General features: G+C 41.3%; 1 protein-coding gene across 1 annotated transcript in view; it reads left to right on the forward strand.

Moving 5' to 3' along the window:
- rgl2 (ral guanine nucleotide dissociation stimulator-like 2) overlaps nt 1-14,661 on the forward strand; it is a 170,086-nt gene that overhangs the window by 104,999 nt on the left and 50,426 nt on the right. The window contains exons 7-10 of the mRNA XM_034174274.1: nt 2,000-2,055; nt 7,586-7,588; nt 11,592-11,786; nt 13,180-13,289. Coding sequence (XP_034030165.1) covers nt 2,000-2,055; nt 7,586-7,588; nt 11,592-11,786; nt 13,180-13,289 — 364 coding nt within the window. The remainder of the gene's footprint in view (nt 1-1,999; nt 2,056-7,585; nt 7,589-11,591; nt 11,787-13,179; nt 13,290-14,661) is intronic.

Genomic DNA, 14,661 nt, shown 5'->3' on the forward strand with positions numbered 1-14,661 from the left:
CTTCTAAAACCTAAATTTTCATACAGAGAAGATTGTAGTATACGTATACCTAGTCTGTAGACTAGTAGTAAAATTAAATTATAGCTAGTAGGCTAAGCTATAAATATGGTTATTTATTATAGAAACAGAAGCTATGATCTACTCTGTTTTAGGTATCTATCTGAAGATCACCCTGCTAGCTTACTATAGGAAGACAAAATACATATTCTATATGCTATCTAATGGAAACCCCAAACTTAGATGCTATATGTTGATATCTATTAAAGAACCCATAAACTAAAGAATCATTAAAAATCTACACCATGTAAAATAAAAATGTAAATCACGAAAATAATCTATCTATAGCTAGATGAGCTACCGCTAAATTAGCCGTTAATAAGCCAACCGTACCTTGCTAGCCAATAAGGTAAAACAAAGCTGGTAACTAGCGTATAAAGTACAATAGCATAGTTTAAGCCTACAATAACGGTATTAACAAATTCCACATATAACACAAATCTAAACAAAGTGTGTATTAACATTAGCTTCCCAAATAGCACTGGTACCACAGTCTCTTATACAAAGAGACTGGTAGTGTGTTTTTGAAAACATGGCTGTGATTGGTTCATCTGATACGTCGGCCACTATTGGCTATCATGGCACTCTCTGTGATTGGCTGTGGCGTAACCGCCAAAAATGTAAGTTGGTTCCACTCCTCCAGAGACTGTGGTACCAGTGCCACATTGTAAACAAAGGCTGCAGCCAATCAGAGAGCGACGTGTCTCAGCCAATCAGCAAAATGTCAGAATCCTGACTAAAAGTCACGTGACCAAATAACCCGATACTGACTCCTTTGCATTGGCTGGAGGAGTGGAACCAACTTCCCAAACAGAACAGAACTGACTGTATCGTTAGCTATGATAAACGGTGCTGCAGCCGGCTAGATAAGCTAGCGTTAGCTGTTAGGTTTAACTAATTGCACCCCACTCCTACATTTTTATCACTAATATAATAATCTAAAAAAAACAATAAAAAGTTAAAGTGTGCTGAAATGTATATGGAGGCATCATGACATCCACCATAAATCAAGTAAGATCAAGCTTCTTCTCTAATATGTCACCCTTGACTTTAACCTACCACGACACCTCAGCTTCACTCTGTTGACTGCAGCCTGCGTTACCAGTTTTACTGCAGTCCTTCTGACCCTCCACGTACCTCATAGCGTTCTGATTTTTAAGCCGCTGTAGCTTCGCTGCCCTCTTATGTTCCTCACATCCTTGCCAAGATAAACTGAGTTCACTCCTGTAACTGCTACAATTAAGCTTGACTCCTTACACAGGACTTCCTCATATTCTCCTGAACATGGTTCATATCTTTGGTTTCTCTTCCAAATTCTCCATACTGCATATAGGAAAAATTGACCCAGAATGCATTGCATCGTCAATATCTCTCTTTTTTCCTTGTTTTTTTTTTTGTTTGGTTTTTTTTTTCGCTGATCAGCTTACTTCCGGTAGCATACAGTGACGATTTTCACTTGGCATCAGCTGGCTAATGTGCTTTATTTTGTAATTATTTTAATGTTAGTTTACTGGTACTTTTAAATGCATTAACTCTGAGTCTGTCATTATGGAGAAGTGTGCAAAGTTCAGGAATATGATGAAAAAAGTTCTCGTTGTATGGGGTGTCCCTGCATAGGAAAACTACATTGGGAGCCCATTAGTCTCGCAGAGAAAGCTGCACGTTTATCTGGTTTTGGAGAAGTGTGACCATTAAGCGTCGGAGAAGAAGGTGCGTGATGATGGCAGGCGGCTGTATTTGCAGTCTCAACGGGAGAGCTGTGACATGGACACAGGCGTTGAAACGACTATTAGCCATTCATGTTAGCAGATGTTACCTACTTATTGACTGTAGATGGACAAATGAAAGATTGAAGTTTTTCACCTTGAACCTGGGCCTAATTAAAACAGTGAGTGTTGCTTTGAAATAACTAATAATTAGTAGTTTTCTTTCTTCTTCACAGATTGGAGCATCCACCTGGGGACAGTGAGAAGAGTCCAATGAGACAATCTTTCAATAGTAAGGTTTTGACAAAGGCAGCCAATATTATTTTAGTTACTATATTATATACAGAGCTGTGCAAATGTTTAAGGCACACGTAATGCATTATCAAAGCATTAAAAATGATGAAACCCTGATAAATATTCATGAATAAATGAAAGTTGTGGTGGATTCTGACATTAATAATAATCCATATGAACACTCAGTTCTATTTACGTGAGATTTTTCAGTATATAATTTTCACCAGAATATAAATTGCAGGACGTCAAAAACTATTTTAAGAAAATCACGACTTAACGTATGAATAACTGTGTTTTCCAATCATTTAATAGTGCCTGGTCATTTGCAACAGTGTTTAGTGTGGTACTCTACTGTCAGTACACTTAGAAAGAAATTATTATTGTTACTGTTATTGTTATTACTGTTATGGAATAAAAATATAGCTCATATATAAATTTTTGTTGGAACTGATTTTGTGTTGACATGCAAAAAGGGGGTGGGAGGCATTAAATGCTACTTTTATGCTAACTCTGAGATTCTTAAAACATTTGTACAGTATGTTTTGTACATGCATGCGCGTGTGTGTGTGTGTATGTATGTGTATATATATATATATATATATATATATATATATATATATATATATATATATATATATATATATATATATATATATATATATATATACACGAGGGCTGTCCGTAAAGTATAGGTCCTTTTTATTTTTTTCAAAAACTATATGGATTTCATTCATATGTTTTTACGTCAGACATGCTTGCACCCTCGTGCGCGTGCGTGAGTTTTTCCACGCCTGTCGGTGACGTCATTCGCCTGTGAGCACTCCTTGTGGAAGGAGTCGTCCAGCCCGTCGTCGGAATTCCTTTTTCTGAGAAGTTGCTGAGAGACTGGTGCTTTGTTTGATCAAAATTTTTTCTAAACCTGTGAGACACATCGAAGTGGACACGGTTCGAAAAATTAAGCTGGTTTTCAGTGAAAATTTTAACAGCTGATGAGAGATTTTGAGGTGATTCTGTCGCTTTAAGGACTTTTCACGGTGCGAGACGTCGCGCTGCGCTCTCAGGCGGCATCATCAGCCTGTTTCAAGCTGAAAACCTCCACATTTCAGGCTCTATTGATCCAGGACGTCGTGAGAGAACAGAGAAGTTTCAGAAGAAGTCGGTTTCAGCATTTTATCCGGATATTCCACTGTTAAAGGAGATTTTTTTAATGAAAGACGTGCGGACGGGTCCGCGCGTCGGGACGCAGCCGACGCGGTGCGGCAGCACAGGAAAAACACCTCCGTGTTGATAACCATTTGTAAATCCAGGCGGCTTTTGATGGCTTTCAGTGGAGTGAGTATATGAGAAATTGTTTATCAGCTGGAGATGTTCCAACTTGTCCTCAAGGCTGATGACGCCGCCTGAGAGCGCTGCGCGACGTCTCGCACCGTGAAAAGTCGTTAAAGCGACAGAATCACCTCAAAATCTCTCATCAGCCGTTAAAATTTTCACTGAAGACCAGCTTAATTTTTCGAACCATGTCCACTTCGATGTGTCTCACAGGTTTAGAAAAAATTTTGATCAAACAAAGCGCCAGTCTCTCAGCAACTTCTCAGACAAAGGAATTCCGACGAGGGGCTGGACGACTCCTCCCACAAGGAGTGCTCACAGGCGAATGACGTCACCGACAGGCGTGGAAAAACTCACGCATGCGCACGAGGGTTCAAGCATGTCTGACGTAAAAACATATGAATGAAATCCATATAGTTTTAGAAAAAAATAAAAAGGACCTATACTTTACGGACAGCCCATATATATATATATACGAGGGCTGTCAATAAAGTAACAGTCCTTTTATTTTTTTCAAAAACTATATGGATTTCATTCATATGTTTTTACGTCAGACATGCTTGAACCCTCGTGCGCATGCGTGAGTTTTTCCACGCCTGTCGGTGACGTCATTCGCCTGTGAGCACTCCTTGTGGGAGGAGTCGTCCAGCCCCTCGTCGGAATTCCTTTGTCTGAGAAGTTGCTGAGAGACTGGTGCGTTGTTTGATCAAAATTTTTTCTAAACCTGTGAGACACTTCGAAGTGGACACGGTTCGAAAAATTAAGCTGGTTTTCAGTGAAAATTTTAACGGCTGATGAGAGATTTTGAGGTGATACTGTCGCTTTAAGGACTTTTCACGGTGCGAGACGTCGCTCAGCGCTCTCAGCCGCCGTCGTCAGCCTGTTCAAGCTGAAAACCTCCACATTTCAGGCTCTATTGATCCAGGACGTCATGAGAGAACAGAGAAGTTTCAGAAGAAGTCGGTTTCAGCATTTTATCCGGATATTCCACTGTTAAAGGAGATTTTTTTAATGAAAGACGTGCGGACGGATCCGCGCGTCGGGACGCAGCCGACGTGGTGCGGCGGCACAGGAAAAACACCTCCGTGTTGATAACCATTTGTAAAATCCAGGCGGCTTTTGATGGCTTTCAGTGGAGTGAGTATATGAGAAATTGTTTAACGGGCAGGACATGTTCCAACTTGTCCCTAAGGCTTCCAACAGAGGTGTTTTTCCTGTGCCGCTGCACCGCGTCGGCTGCGTCCCGACGCGCGGATCCGTCCGCACGTCTTTCATTAAAAAAATCTCCTTTAACAGTGGAATATCCGGATAAAATGCTGAAACCGACTTCTTCTGAAACTTCTCTGTTCTCTCACGACGTCCTGGATCAATAGAGCCTGAAATGTGGAGGTTTTCAGCTTGAACAGGCTGATGACGCTGCCTGAGAGCGCTGCGCGATGTCTCGCACCGTGGGAAGTCCTTAAAGCGACAGTGTCACCTCAAAATCTCTCATCAGCCATTAAAATTTTCACTGAAAACCAGCTTAATTTTTCGAACCATGTCCACTTCGATGTGTCTCACAGGTTTAGAAAAAATTTTGATCAAACAAAGCGCCAGTCTCTCAGCAACTTCTCAGACAAAGGAATTCCGACGAGGGGCTGGACGACTCCTCCCACAAGGAGTGCTCACAGGCGAATGACGTCACCGACAGGCGTGGAAAAACTCACGCATGCGCACAAGGGTTCAAGCATGTCTGACGTAAAAACATATGAATGAAATCCATATAGTTTTTGAAAAAATAAAAAGGACCGTTACTTTATTGACAGACCTCGTATATATATATATATATATATATATATATATATATATTCTGTGTGTGCATACACAACCCCAATTCCAGTGAAGTTGGGACATTGTGTAAAATATAAATAAAAACAGAATACAATGATTTGCAAATCAATCTATATTCAATTGAATACACCACAAAGACAAGATATTTAGTGTTTAAACTGATAAAATTTATTGTTTTTGTGTAAATATTTGCTAATTTTGAAATGGATGCCTGCAACACGTTTCAAAAAAGCTGGGACAGTGTTATGTTTACCACTGTGTTACATCACCTTTCCTTAACAACACTCAATATGGGACATGTGATGTGACGGCGGCGCGCGTAGTCGCAGCGGCTTTGTGTTCTCTGGCTCAGAGTTTTGTTTTTCCATCCTGCCCGGTTAAAAACATCTATAACTGGCTGGATGTTTTATCTATTGGACAACGGATTAAGGGAAGCATGTCGTACGAGTTTCTCCGTGTCCACAACATTCCGGATGACATCGCACGGACACCCAGCATCGAGGAGCCGACGGCGGCGCAGTGAATGCAAACAGAAGAGGGGATGCCGGGGCGATGTGCTAGTGAGGCTACGGAAGCGGCCACATAGACCAGCGCTCCCAAGCATTTTTCTCTCAAATGTACGGTCTCTTGCAAACAAATTGGACGAGTGGAAGCTGCGGATTGCAACCGATAAGGCTACCTGGGACTGTTGCACTCTGCTGCTCACGGAGACGTGGTTAATTCCACTTATACTGGATACAGCTATCGAGCTAGCAGGTTATACAGTACACCGGCAAGACAGGTCTGAAAGCTCCGGAAAGAAAAGAGGAGGGGGGCTGTGCATTTATGTTAATAACAGTTGGTGCACAAATTCCACAGTAGTCGCTAGACATTGCTCTCCAGACGTCTAGTTCATGACAATTAAATGCAGACCCTTCTACCTCCCGTGGGAGTTAAATGCCATGCTGCTTACTGCTGTGTATATAGCACCCGATGCTAATGCTAACTCGGCTCTGGGGCATTTGCACGGCAGCATTAGCGACAAACAGAACAGATACCCTGAGGCTGCTCATATCATTTCTGGGGACTTTAATCATGCAGATCTTAAAGCAGTTCTCCCCAAATTCCATCAGCACATTAAGTGTAAAACCAGAGGAGAAAATATATTGGACAAACTGTATACAAACATCAGACAGTCTTACAGGGCTAAATCATTAGCCCATCTTGGGCAATCTGATCATGCATCCCTGCTACTTATCCCTGCATACACACCCCTACGGGAACAAGCTCTGCCCACGACCCAGACTATTACAACTTGGCCTGAGGATGCCTCCTACCAGCTGCAAGACTGCTTCCAAAGAACTGACTGGGAGGTTTTCGACCACCAGGACCTGGAGAACCACACTACAGTGGTTCTGGACTACATCAGGTTCTGCACGGACAGCGTCACCAGGGACAGACGTATAAGGATTTATCCCAACAGAAAGCCCTGGATGACGAAGGAGGTGCAGAGCCTGTTGACAGCCAGGAACACAGCCTTTAGGTCTGGGGAGGTGGCACTTTACAGCACCGCCAGAGCTAATCTGAAAAGAGGTATCTGCAAGGCCAAGGCAGCATATAGAAGGAAGATGGAGGACTATATCAGGAGCAATGATACCAGACAGGTGTGGCGGGGTGTCCAGCACATCACCAGCTACAAACTTAGCAACTCCATGGCCGCCGCGAGTGAATCTTCTCTGGCAGAGGAGCACAATATCTTCTTTGCCCGCTTTGAGGTGACACCTACATCAGCTCCATCTCAGCCGCCTGCTCACAGCAGTCACACACTCATGGTAGAAGAGTGTGAGGTGAGGCGGGTGATGAGAATGGTGAACCCGAGGAAAGCTGCAGGACCTGACGGAGTGGCAGGTCGGGTGCTGAAAGATTGTGTGGACCAACTGGCTGGAATCTTTACCAGGATTTTCAATCAGTCCCTGTCACAGGCTACTGTCCCCCCCTGCTTAAAGTCCTCTATCATTGTCCCATTACCAAAGAAACCTTGCATTACCACCCTGAATGACTACCACCCAGTGGCACTAACACCAATCATCATGAAGTGCTTTGAGAAACTGGTGCGGAGTCATATCATCTCCTGCCTGCCAGCGGATCTGGACCCTTTTCAATTTGCTTATAAAGCAAAGAGATCTACAGAGGATGCTGTCTCCACAGCACTTCACGCCGCGCTGACCCACCTGGAACAACTAGGGAGCTACGCTAGAATGCTCTTTGTGGATTTCAGCTCGGCGTTTAACACCATCCTTCCACAACGTCTGGTGTCCAAGCTGGCAGACCTTGGACTCCCTCGACTCACCTGCAGCTGGATATTGGACTTTTTGACAGACCGCTCCCAGAGGGTCAGGCTGGGTTCCAACATCTCCACTGCTCTTAGTCTTAGCACCGGCTCACCACAGGGCTGTGTGCTTAGCCCGCTCCTCTACACTCTTTACACCTATGACTGTGTCCCTACCCATCCTAGTAAAAAGATAATAAAGTTCGCAGATGACACGACAGTAGTCGGACTCATCTCAGATGACATAGGTGAGCTAGCCTACAGAGACGAGGTGAAGCGCTGGCAGAGTGGTGTTCAGTCAACAACCTGCTCCTTAACACTAAAAAAACAAAGGAGCTTCTTGTTGACTTTAGAAGCAACAAGTCTGACATTCAACCACTCTTTATTGGGGGGGTCTGTGTGGAGCGGGTGCCGGTGTTCAGGTTTCTCAGCATTGAGCTAGAGAACAGCCTGACATGGCGCGCCAACACCAAGGAGCTGCTGAAGAAGGTGCAGCAGAGGCTGTACTTACTGAGAATTCTCAGGAGGAGCAGTCTTTCTCAGAATCTGCTTCTCGCCTTCTATCACTGCTCCATAGAGAGTGTGCTCACATATGGACTGTATGTTTGGTACGACAGCTGCACATCCTCAGAGAAGAAGGTGCTACATATGGTTGTTAGGGCAGCAGAGAAGATCATAGGCTGCCCCCTCCCCACACTGGAAGACATTTACAGGTCCAGATGCCGCAAGAAGGCAATAGATATTTCAAAGGACGTCTCACATCCTGGACATTGTCAGTTTCAGCTCATGCCATCAGGCAGGAGATACAAAATATTACAAACCAGAACAAACCATCTAAAAAATAGTTTCTATCCAAAAGCAATCATGGCACTTAATTCTTCAAGGTGAAGTAGTATGTTCAGTATGCAATACATCTGGTGGCAGTCTTTTTCACCCAGTGCAACCTGTGACCGTACCATTCCTGTCCATAAACAGCGCAATATATGATTTATTCTTTTAGATGTTTTATTCCTGTTCATAGCCAGTGTAATATGTTTCATTCTTTTTTATGTTCTTAAACTATTTATTGCTCTTAACTCACGAGCCGAAGCACTTTCAATTTCGTTGTGACTTTGTAAAAAAGTAACAATGACAATAAAGACTATCTAAAAATTATCTAAATTAATAAGTGTTTGAGAACTGAGGACACTAATTGTTGAAGCTTTGTAGGTGGAATTCTTTCCCATTCTTGCTTGATGTACGACTTCAGTTGTTCAACAGTTCGGGGTCTCCGTTGTCATATTTTGCGCTTCATAATGCGCCACACATTTTAAATGGGTGACAGGTCTGGACTCCAGGCAGGCCAGTCTAGTACCCGCACTTTTACTACGAAGCCACGCTGTTGTAACACGTGCAGAATGTGGTTTGGCATTGTCTTGCTGAAATAAGCAGGGACGTCCCTGAAAAAGACGTTGCTTGGATGGCAGCATGTGTTGCTCCAAAACCTGGATGTACCTTTCAGCATTGATGGTGTCATCACAGATGTGTAAGTTGCCCATGTCATGGGCACTAACACACCCCCATACCATCACAGATGTGTAAGTTGCCCATGTCATGGGCACTAATACACCCCCATACCATCACAGATGCTGGCTTTTGAACTTTGTGCTGGTAACAATCTGGATGTTCTTTTTCCTCTTTTGTCCAGAGGACACGGCGTCCATGATTTCCAAAAACAATTTGGACTCATCACACCACAGCACACTTTTCCATTTTGCGTCTCTCCATTTCAAATGAACTTGGGCCCAGAGAAGGTGGCGGTGTTTCTGGATGTTGTTGATGTATGGCTTTCACTTTGCATGGTAGGTAAGGACGCGTTTTGGCGCCAAGCCGCGCAGCGTGACGAGATGGATGCAAATGAAGCGACGCGAGTGAAGCGATTTTGAGCGATTGCCGCGTTTGTGGCGCGATATTGCGTCGCGTCACTTTACGTTGCCCTCCTCCCCAAGTTGAAAAATCGGAAATTTTCATCTTGTTGCGCTGCGATGACCAATCAGGGACTGAATATGTAGTGTCGTGGAGATGTCTGGAGTTTGACTGAAGAAGTGAACATGTCCTGTCTCTGGTAGCAGCCTGTGAGCAGGACTTATGTCCCTTTTGTCCTTTATTTCACAGTTATGACAGAGTTTTTGGAGTGAGCAGCAGCAGGAGAGGAGGTTTTTTTTTTTTCTTTACGTGCGCGCTCGAGCGAATCGTCGGTGAAGATTATTGTATTAATTAAGTACACAGATGTATAATAAAACAAATGGTGACTGGTTTCTAAACACAATTATGACAGAGTTTTTGGAGCGAGCAGCAGCACCACAGCAGGGGAAGCAGAGTTTTTTTTTTTATTGTTTACATGTGCACGTGTGAATGGGACAGGAGGTCCTCAAACTGGGTCCTGCAGAGGCGGAAGGACCGCTGAAAGCGGCCGTCATCCAGACACAGCTCCTGCAGCAAATAATGATACTCCCCGAATTGGGAACATCTCATGATGTTTGTCAGCTTTCCACAACAACTCGCTCCGTGTGATCAAGGTCCGTTATGTTAACTTGACTAACAACCGGAGCTGGCGAGCGGAATGGAAGCTCCTCCTATTTGATGACGCACCGGGGCGACACACCGGGCAATGGTGGCGTGTCCATTGCCACGCAACCGACGCAAATTTGTGGCATCAGGTTGCTCCTGGTGTGAACGCGGCATTAAACCGATGGACTATTTTTTTCATGCAGTTGTTCACAAAGTGGTGATCCTCACCTCATCTTTGCTTGTGAACAGCTGAGACTTTTGGGGATGCTCCTTTATACCCAGTCATGAGTGTCCTCAGTTCCCAAATGCTTACTGAGTGTTGTTAGAAGGAAAGGTGATGTAACACAGTGGTAAACATACCACTGTCCCAGCTTTTTTGAACATGTTGCAGGCATCTATTTCACAATTAGCAAATATTACACAAAACCAATAAATTTTATCAGTTTGAACATTAAATATCTTGTCTTTGTTGTGTATTCAATTCAATATATGCTGAAGAGGATTTGATAAATATTATATTCTGTTTTTATTTGCATTTTACACAACGTCCCAACTTCATTGGAATTGGGGTTGTACTTGTTTACTTTTACGGTGATGCTTTTAGTTATTATAGTATCTTATTAGATTTTTCATGTATTTTATATGCTTTTGGTTGGTTTGGTTTTTCTGGACTTTCTATTATTATATTTATTACATTTTTACTAGATGGGGATTGCTCAGGGTCAGAATCCTTGAATTGCATCACAGTACACAATGCAATTCAGTGAGTGAGAAAGCATTTAGAGTTTTGTAAAAAGGGTAAATAAAATCTACAAATTGTGTTTAATTGGGGAAATGGGTTATTCGTTGTCAAAAGAATGATCGATAAAGTGGGTTCAGGCCACTGACTATTAGTTCAGAGAATGGGGTTCAGTGTTTTAGCAGTACAGGAAAACTGTAATTGAACACAGCATTTAGCCTTTCCTTCCAATAAATTATAGATCAGCTCTAAGCTGCTTTTCTTGTGTAAATTCCTTGAGAGCAGAATTTCTTGGCAACTTCTAAGATGTGTTGGAAAATATCAATATATTCAATCAATTCCAATGTGCAATTTCTTCTTTGCCTACTTTTGGCATTCTGCAGCGGTGCAGCTACCAGGGGATTTAAACTAGAAACAGATGCATGCTCTCTACTTTGGTTCTGAGTAAAATATCTGGTGATTATTCTTTTGTCATAGAAGTCATAAGTTTATGAAATGTCTGTGCTCTGTTGACAGTGTTGTGAAGAAACCTTTCATCGTCACATCTCAGGGCCATCTGGAGGTCAAAACTAAAACAAATATGCAAGAAAAATTAAGCTAAGCTTAAATGCATCTTTGTTCCTCACAAAGTTTGGAATATCATCCAGCAAAATCTCAAAATCAGTGACTTTAATCTATGTTCAGTGTTTTTTCTTGTTACCTAGTGAACAGGGATTTGCATGCATGGGGAGAAATAATGAAATCATGTTGCATCTCCTGCACCCTTCTGTCTGCAGAGCGGTGTGCACGGTGTTCAGCACGTGGCTGTCAGAGTATCCCGAGGACTTTAAGAGTCTGGGTGAGCCCTCACGCCTGCTGCGGCTCTCCCCACTTCTCCCACAGGACACCTCCTCCGCAGCCGACCTCTGTGCTCGTTTCCTCAGGATAGCCGAGGAGCTCAGTGAGAAATCCCTGCTCTCTGATGCCTGCACAGGTCAGTGTTGGAACAGGTGTGAATTTTCACCATTTTAGCAGCCTAAATCACACAGGGGGCATTGAGGAGCGTGGTTAAAAAACTAAATGTTGGGCTCTTTATCTCTTCCGTTGTTTAATCAGTTCAAACAAAGTCTATGAGAAGAATATTTTAAACCAGATTCTAATTCTTCTTCTGAACTCAGGAGAATCTACAGTGGAGGTTTCTTTTAAAGTTGCTGAAAATTTCACCTTTACTCTTAAACTTTTACTGTTGTACTGAATACAAAGTAGAGCTGAAACAACTAATTGAGTTAATCAATTAAAATCGATTATTAAAATAGTTGTCAACTAATTTAGTCATCGATTAGTTGCTAAATAACTTTGTTTTACTGCAAATGTTTCGTTTCTTCCATATAATGGAAGTTGATTTTATTTGTTTTATTTCGCTTTATGTTAATTTTTCCCCCACTAAAACCCCAAAGAGCATATGTCTGTGAGGAATATTTACCTTTTTTATGTTAAACTGACCTGTTATGGTCTTCTGAAACAGTTGATAGATGTATTTTATGCTAATGCTGATGCTATCGCATTAGCATGTCTATGGCGTTTTCAGTGTTAAAGTTAGCATTAAGCTGCTGGCATTTCAGCATGTTTGTGTATTTGTTTTCTATATAATAATTAATGGCTCAGCGTTTGTTGTCATAAAAGTCAAATGTATTACAAATTATAATATTTATTTATTTATTTTTATTTATATATTAATAATAATAGCAACAGTAATAATAGTAATAAGAACTAATTATGCTACAATACAATTTTAGAGAAAGACATGAGTCACATGTGTCATTGTGAAATGACCACATAGTTTACAAGTTATCCAGAGAATGTTGCACATATAATGAGTCAGGCTACAGTTTTTGATTTAGGTTTTATGGTTAACTGGTTATGCTAATTGCTCATTTGCAACAACAAAAATACCTCTTTTTTCACCATATATTTTACAACATATGTTTCAGTGTTGTTTTATGGCAACTCAGCACTTTGATAAAGCAATGCCATTTGAAATAATTATTTTTGTTCTTTATTATAAACTGTTTTATTCTTTATTATTTTATATTTCAACAGCCAAGGAACATTTGACGATTTGTTGATTTTCAAGTATTTTAAGTTTTTGGATAATGTTCTGTTGTTAAATAAAGAGATGGAAGGAGAGGAAAATTGTTTCCCTGGCACATTTTTTAAAATTCCCCACTAATCCGATTAATCGATTAATCGTGTTGAAACCCCATCAGATTCATCGATGATCCAATAATTGTTTGTTGCAGCCCTAATACAAAGAAGCACCTGAGTCACACAGTGCAGCCAAAAAAACACACGTCCTACATTTAACAGAAGAGTTTCTCTGTTTGCAGATAAGACTGGTCTCACCTGCTCTCCTGCTGACTCCTCCAACTTTCAACCAACCGGCATTATGGAATTCCCTGCTGCCATCATTGCAGAGCAACTCACGAAGATAGAGACGGTGAGTACACCTTAAAGTTTCACCTGATGAAATATTAAGACTGTCTGAAAATTAAGTTTGCTAGTATCTGTAAATCTGTTTAAAAAATAAATATCTGCAGATTCCATACACAGTTTGTATTTCATTGCTGACACACTGAATATGACATGTGTGTTCATCATTTAGGAGAGGATAACTCAACTGTTCCGGACTAATATGATCCCAACGAACAACTTGGGATATGTGCCAAAATCTCTATCTGGGACGAACAGCCTGAAAATGACCACTCTCTTTTTCGTCCCAAGTGTTACTTAAAATACAGCAACTATAGATTTTACAAGGTATTCAGTATGTTCAGAATGACCAACACATGTTTGGGAGGGTCAAAGAAAAGTGTAAAATTTCAAGTTTGATATTTTAAGAGAAAATGGCTAAACATTTCCCAAATATAATGAAATTTTATTTTCAGTCATACTGTTATCAATGGAATATTTATTTCATGTGAAAATTATAAACAAAACTTTTTCTATAACTAAAGCTGACGTGATTTTTCACTGGACTGAGGAACTACGCTGAGTCTTTTTTTTTTTTTTTTTTTTGAAGTACGAAGTTAGTGCACAGCATCACCAGTTTTTGTTGGACTTTAGCAGCAGTGGAAAACAAAAATGTAAGTCCATTTTCTGTTGTTTCTAAATTAATAAAATATCAAATGACAAGGATCTATTTTAGCCGTTATATAAAACAAATAATGAATGTTTTTACATTCTTTAAATGAAACACATATTTAATTCGGTGAAAGCTGAATTAGATATTCAGGTTTTACCTCATGAAATATTTGCAAAATTGAACTCATAACTCATAAACATTCATTATTTGTATATTATAAAACCATATTAGTGTTTCTTTTTCAAACACGTAAACACAACAAAATCCAGATATGAAGATTATGCTCATTCAGTGTTAGCGTTTCTACAATCACCTCCTTTACATTTACCTCCTTTACAACAATCACCTCCTTTACATTTGCAGTATTTGCAGAAACAGATCCCAGCTACCTGAAAATACTGCTGTCTTTGTAGCCCCACAACCTGCCCTGAATTGGGCCAGATACTGGCCTCTCTCTCCTCGCCTGTGATTGGTTGGCGGCCGAGCCGCTGATGTCAGCTTCACTTTGGTGTTGCGCTAACGCTGCTCTCCTATTGGTCGTTTAGGAGTGGGAATTCTCACTCCAAGATGGAGGCCAGTATCCGGCCCAATTCATAGCCGGGCTGGTTGTTGGGCTACTGTCTTTGAAGTAACACTTGAGATGAAAAAGGGCGTGGTCATTTTTAAAAGGGTGTGGTCATTTTCTGGCTGGTCATCCCAGATAGAGATTTTGGCACATATCCCAAGT

Source organism: Thalassophryne amazonica, chromosome 7 (genome assembly GCF_902500255.1).
Source record: "Thalassophryne amazonica chromosome 7, fThaAma1.1, whole genome shotgun sequence".
NCBI lineage: Eukaryota > Metazoa > Chordata > Actinopteri > Batrachoidiformes > Batrachoididae > Thalassophryne > Thalassophryne amazonica.